The sequence below is a fragment of the Macadamia integrifolia genome, chromosome 2 (assembly GCF_013358625.1).
Source record: "Macadamia integrifolia cultivar HAES 741 chromosome 2, SCU_Mint_v3, whole genome shotgun sequence".
Classification (NCBI taxonomy): domain Eukaryota; kingdom Viridiplantae; phylum Streptophyta; class Magnoliopsida; order Proteales; family Proteaceae; genus Macadamia; species Macadamia integrifolia.
The window spans coordinates 33,966,816-33,973,762 of record NC_056558.1 but is presented as its reverse complement, the minus strand read 5'-3'; the positions used below and the strand labels follow the sequence as shown (position 1 = coordinate 33,973,762).

Here is a 6,947-nt window from a genome sequence, read left to right as displayed (position 1 = left end):
TGTTCTTAAAGATTACAATGATCTCAATTTAAGGCGTTCACCAATGAGATTAATAGTTTTGATGATTGGTTGAATCTCCCTTTCTCTACGATGGTTGACCGGGAAACATACAACAAATGGAGCCTGATGAAAACTGATAGGACCATGACATCCTTCTAATTGGCATGTAATAAAGCACATCAAACATTTGTTTTAGCAGAAAGAAGGATCCTTTCTTTTCTTGAAGAGTTGGAAACTTCTTCTTTTCTTTAAGTTCCTTTTTTATTTATTTATTTATTTATTTTTCACGGGAAGAAAAAAAGTTGGAATTTTTTTCCCTATTTTCTTCTTGTTTTCAATAGTTTCGGGATAAGTAAGAGTCGGGATTTTCCTTCTTTTTTTTTTTTTTTTTTCTTTTTCTCCCGACAGGATTGGAGATCAAAATGCAACTGTTAAGGAGTTTTAAGTAAAGCAATTTTTCAGCCACATGGCGTTGTCTATGAGCTTCCCCAAGCCGTATAGTGGTGGAAGCCTGGTACACTAGGTATGCCCTTTTTATTTAAGAACATGTCTTCATTTAACAATGATCTATTTTCAGACCAATATGATTTTTCCAGATGTTCGTTTAGTGCCTTTAGTTTGTTCTTGGGTATTAGATGCGGTACAAGAATTGTCAGAAAAAAAAAGGGGGGAGGGAAGCCTTCTACATGGTGGGTTATGGTTGAGATAGGCTCTCAAATGATACATGTGGCTTATCAAAGTCATCTTCCATCTATACACATGGCAAAACAAGCCACTCACAATTGGAACCCTTCCAAATTGAAGTGCGGTTGGCTATGTTTTTTACTTTTCCTTCTGTTTTTGGGTTCTTTTTGCTGTCTGGACTAGACCAGACTCTTCATTCACTTTCTCCGTATAAATATATGTCAACTTTATCCAACAAATTAAAGGAAACACCAGGCAGCAGCAAATTTGTGATGAAGAGTGAGAATAATAATGACCTACATTTGCGTGGTAACTAAACTAGATATCCAATGAAAATCCTCAAAAAGAGACCAAAATTCTCAAATAGTGGTTGAGTTGCTCCAAAGCCTCTGCCTCACTCATTCTAGGAAGATTATATGCAAGAGATCTTTACTTTTCCCTTCTGGGGTCTTGTAATGGGATTCCAAAGTTTTGAATTGAATTTTCATATAGAGCAAGGTTGATTACATGGTCCAAACCAACTGTGTGGGTCTTATATAGATGAGGCACTACAATGTTCCATCAGTTTGAACTGATAATCACAAAGAAGAGAAAAATAACACATACAGATTATATATATCCATTTAGGTGTCAATGTGACTAATTCTACAGAAAAAAAAAGCAAAGGATTCGGTATCTTCAAAATTCTGAATCCTTGGTGACCTGCCTAACATTGCATGGAAGAATCCTTGGTGGCAGCAGTGTTGGCTTGCTTGGCAAGATAGGCTTCAAATATTTCTACCACGAGACGGGGATCCTTTTCCACAAGTTCCATGTACTCTTCACCTTTCGTCACTTTGTCCATGTTGTCTATGATCAACAAGAGAGCCGCTTCCAGAAGGTGCTTGGCATTGTGCTGGTGAGCAAAGGCAAAACTGACAACTGCATTAGACAAGTTCAATTTTGATGTCATGAACTTCTCACAGAAGGCCTTGAGATGCTTGACTTGGTATTTCTCTGCCAACACCAAGAGATCACAAGCCATTTGCTCGTCAAGGGATACTTCTGCGGTGTATAAGTAATGAATAAAGGAGCTCAGGACATCATAGGACACATCACTGATCTTGATTGTGCCACTCCTGCTCTCCTCCATCTCATTCTCCAGCATTGCTCTAAACACTGGAGATCTACTCACCTGAATATGAAATAAATATTAAAAAAACAGAACAGAACAAAATAACTGATCTTCTGCTTGAAGCTTTAAGGGTCTTCTGGGATGTCAAAAGACCATTCCATATGGTGTTTCTATAACTCTCAGAGCATTCACTGCAGTTAATTTGCCACTATTTCAAACTTTTGGATCTTAAAAAGCTAAGAGATTTTTATATTTATTGTGTCCAAGACCACACTATCAAGGGAACAACTTGCCTAATGAGGTCAAAATGCCTAAAGCATTTGACAGCAGCCTCAACCATCTTATTCATAGAGTAGGAACTTAGAAAGGTTAAGAAGCTTTTTAGAAAGGTTAAGAAGCTTACCTTCAAGATATGGACAGCAATAACAGAACTGTTTTTGGACTATAAATTAATAATTAGAATAAATAAATTTTATTTTAAAAAAAAAAACCACTATGTATTACCCTCCCCAATCCCTGAATCTAATTTTTTGGGGTCCACTGAGTGCAAGAACTTGTACGAGTGAGTATCCATGTTTGCAAGAAATACCTATCAATCCAAGTACGATAAACCAGAAGAATCAGGAAGATGACCCCCTTGAAACTCCTTGTAGACCATCCAAAAACAGAGACAAAAGTAACCTGAAGGTGAGTTTTTTAAGTTAATTCATTCCCATTGATCAGCATTGAGTACATTTGGATGGATCATATTTCCTCCAGAGTAGTTTTCCAACTTTAGGCACCATTGGCATTCTCATATACAAGTGCCAATTAAAAGTTAAAAAGCATCCAATGGGTCACTCATTTCCCCCATTTCAGGAGAAGAGTATTGTATAAAGAGCTGTGATGGTCTCTTGAAAAACGATAGGTTGTATCTTCTAACCCTCCGTCCTGATTTTAGGACATTGGAATAGCGTATCGAACTAGAAGAAATGAAGAATTATCAATGGTATTTAAATGTTTAGAAAAACCTTAATTATACACATGATACAGACAATGTACATTAGGTCACTTCACAAAGAAATTAGGTAACTCCAAACTTGGAATGTATAATTAAGGTTAACCGCAAACTTGGAATGTGGCGATTTGACAGGAAAGTGAAATTTCCCAGAAATGATTCCCAGTATCGATCCACTTTCCACTCTACCGAAATTCAAAAACCCAGCAATAAGTATAAATTATTATTTGGGTTTCAATGATCCTTAAAAGGGTTCGCTAAAATCAGAGTTTGGGATCAAACCCATGAACAGAAAGAACAGTAAGTAGCTGAGTAACAAAGTAATTGCATAAGGGTATGTTTCGAATCACTCGTGGATAGTGTTAAAAGAGTGTTGGAGAGTGTTGGGGTACTCAACTAGAACGGCTTTATGGGCTCGAACAGTAGCAGGTGATCCATGGCCGCAATCATCGTCTGAAGCAACGAGAACGATATCAGTGAAACCAGAGGGGCTGTGGTTATCGACGGGAGACCAGAAGCTGAGAAAGGCAACCTTAGCTTTGAGGTCTTCGATCTCACGCTTGAGCTCCTCTTCTGTCTCGCTAGCTTCTTCGTAACACTCTTTGCAGGTGCCAGCATCGATGGTAAGGTACTCTTCTCGACATGAGATGCATCGCATCCTCTCTGTCTCGGTTTCGGTATCGATTTCAGATTCCGACATCGACGGGGGTAAGCCACTAGCAGTCGATCATCGTTTGGCGCCTCCAAGGAAGTCTCAGTCTCAGCCAACTGGAAATTATAGCGACTGTGTCGAGGCTCGAGCCCGAAAAGCAGCAATAGCAGCAGACCATATTGTATGGGGCCCACAAAGCACGTTACATGAAATAAACGCAGACCAACTTGGAACCAAAATTATTGATTACCCATCTCCGGCCCATTGGCACCTGGAGAGAGAGAGAGAGAGAGAGAGGGTGGAAGCAAATGAAATTTTGGTGCTGCCTGGCTTGCAGTAAAAGAAATGAAATTTTGAAAGGTGTTTATGAATTTAAAGAGGAAGTGAATTTTATCATTTTTTTATTTATCATTCTGTAAATCGAGTAATAATAAAATATATTTTTTTAGAGGATGTGTATCTTTTCAATTGGAGTCTACATCCCCTTAAGATGTAGTGAGTATCAAATGACTGAGAGTATCTAGGCACATGCCCCAAGGGATTCCTAACCACTCGATGCTCATTGCATCAATACAACGGCTATATATGATTTTCACACCTCCAATTAATGGATCTGAAGGAACATTGTTCCCTCATTAATAAAGCTCTTTACCAAAAAAAAAAAAAAGAGATCAGAAGGAGTGTGTGGCATTGTCTCTTTCTTTATCTGGCTCTTTAATTGGGTGATTGACATTTGGGTTCTCTCTTTCATTAATAGGGTGATTATTTAATATTTGGGTGTCTCTCCTCTCACTCATTCAGTGATAGGGTGATTCTTTGATTCTTACGAGAAAACACTACTCTTATAGTATTTCCCACACCTAGAAACAGTGCCCTGTTTTCAAGGGCTGCAATAGATGCCATGGCCCTTGAAAACAAGGGACTATAAATGTCAAGATGTGGAGAGGTGACATATCGCGTGATGAACTCAAAAGTTTGAATTATTTGCAGTAAGTGGTGAGGTGCAGTGAGTATTCAATGGCTGGGAGGCCATGGCCATGCACTCCACCCATTGGATGCTCACTGCACCTCACCGCCTCACTACAGATGATTTTGATAGTGAACTTACACGAATAGAGTTCCTCCTCCCTTGATATTTATTGAATAATTATTTTTGTTCTTCTCATTTCATGGTTTAGAGGAAAGAAAAAAGACTATCTTAATTTTAGGTATTTTCATTGTGGACGTCTATATTATGCAATATTAAAATTTAAAAGTAAGACTCTTGGTTGCCTAAACATGAAAGGCTTTAAAAGTAAGACTCTTGGTTGCCTAAACATGAAAGGCTTTTGTAATCCTCAATGGGTGAACACTCACCCTCTTTATTGCAAAGCATAAAACCTTTATGATAACATTGAAATGAAACTAAAGCTTGGTATTTAATATCTTTCCCAACTATGTTGCTGGGTTGCTGAAGCAATTATTGGCCTCCCACTCAACAAAACTCCTCCCAAGGATCAAGTTTTCACTCCACTAACCAATTCTGGTATTCTTACAATCAAAGCTGCATCATCCTGTTTAAATGGTCAATCCTCTCTTCAATCTTGTGCTTATAAATTGGTTGGGAATTCCATTTAGAACCTTCAAATTTTTTTAAAAATTCAAACTCTTTCTATGAAAGATCTTCTTGAAGGGTGGACTCCTTACCTATCAAAGCTTAAGAATTTTATGACTATTGAGAATACTTGGAGGTTTTGCAATTCTGAGATGGAAACTGATCGGCTTATCTCCCTTTCCTTCAACTAAATGTGAAGCCCAAGGGTTGGGAGTCTCTTAAATGCACATCCCAAGGTGCTCCCAACCCTTGGATTTGTGCTACACAGTGTAACGCGTTACAGAGGATCCACATCCTCCAATAGTACCTTAACCTCCCCACCAAGGATCCCTCATCATTATTATTGTTGGCAGTTTTGACCCAAGCTCAAAGGAGACAGGATGGGCGGCCTATTTAATTTCTAACAATTAGTTTTCTTCAGCATATATGAACTTGTGGTTTGCAAGTACAACCCAAGAGCTATGGATAGACTCAATTGAGATGGTAAGACCTTTTTGTATTGGCACATATTCCATGAATGTCCATACATGCATACCAGTGCTCTACATATATATATTGCTATACAATCTCCAAACTTAATGTAGGATCAAACAATTTAAAAAATATATATATATATATATATAACTCGTAAAAATGAATAGCTCAAATTTATTTAATGGTTTTCAAAAACATCATCTTCCATTGTCATATGGATAACTCCCCATTTTATATTGTTCAGCTAAATTTTTTCTAATAATTTACTACAAATTTTTAATTAATCGTATAAGTCTTTTTAATTAAATAAGAAATGATTCATGGTTAGTATGCAAATCATAAAGCATTTCAAGAAAAAAGCACATAATACCATCAAAATGTCAACTATGAGATCGGAAACCAATTGACTTTCATGTCCATGTACTATGTTTAGGCATGTGCATTGCATGTGGGCTACATAGCTGTTTGAAAGAATTTTTTTTATATGTTTAAAGAATCCAAATTATTTTATGGTTAACAATGTTAAACAACTATATTCTCTTGGTGATTATTACACTAAGTATGTGATTGATTTTGTAGACTATATATATATAATTAAAATAATAAATATCAAAGATAAATAACTTTAATTATTTTTATATTTAATTTTACATGAATATTGTAGGTTATTTAGTAATTTCAAAGAGTACTAGTTAAATCTTCTTCCTTCATACGTCATTCAAATCTTCAAAATTCCCATATCAATTATAGAATCTTATATTCATAACGTCCAGAGGTTTTTCATATGAGGCTCTATAGTAGAAAAGAAGAATCACCATCTAATAAGAAGGATAAAGTTAATAAAAAAATGGTATGGATAGATTTGTTATCGTTATAAGAAGTCTCTTTAATAACAATTTGGGAATAATACCACATCAACTAGAATACAATTTGTGACACAAAATTTTGAATATCAAGGATTGGCTTTAATCCAATTTAGAAATGTTTTCTAAAACTTTTTGAAACACCTCTAATTTGTTCGTTATTTACTATAATATATTTCACATGTTTCTGGTCAATTTCAGCCCGATTGGACCCTGATTTGAAGGCTGATTCCAACTTTTGAACTGATATTGGTTGCCGATGAATTTGATACTGATATGAATCGGCCATATCAATCCAATACTGAATCAAAACACTGTATTTTCTTTAAAAAAATTCAGAGTCGTACCATATCGATCAGGTGTCGGTCAGTGATCCGATACACTTCTCGGGCTACCATACCGTCATCCCTCGTCAATAATAGGGGCCTCCTGCCTGGGTCTGAGAACTCGTTAGATTGGGTTTTTAACTAAAATAGGAAGGAAAGAACAATTAGTCATTTAAGTCAGAGGGTCAAAGCGCCAAGAAATACACATTTAAAGCTATTTGAGTCGCACGCGTTCCGAGTCAC

General features: G+C 36.6%; 1 protein-coding gene across 1 annotated transcript; it reads right to left on the bottom strand.

Annotated features, from left to right (window-relative positions):
• Positions 1-1,140: 1,140 nt before the first annotated feature.
• Positions 1,141-3,616, bottom strand: LOC122060631 (BTB/POZ domain-containing protein At4g08455-like). Its single transcript, XM_042623762.1, is given in 3 exon segments — positions 1,141-1,416; positions 1,418-1,858; positions 3,193-3,616. Coding segments are annotated over 3 exon segments (798 nt in total). The 5' UTR covers positions 3,496-3,616; the 3' UTR covers positions 1,141-1,362.
• Between the last annotated feature and the right edge of the window lie 3,331 nt (positions 3,617-6,947).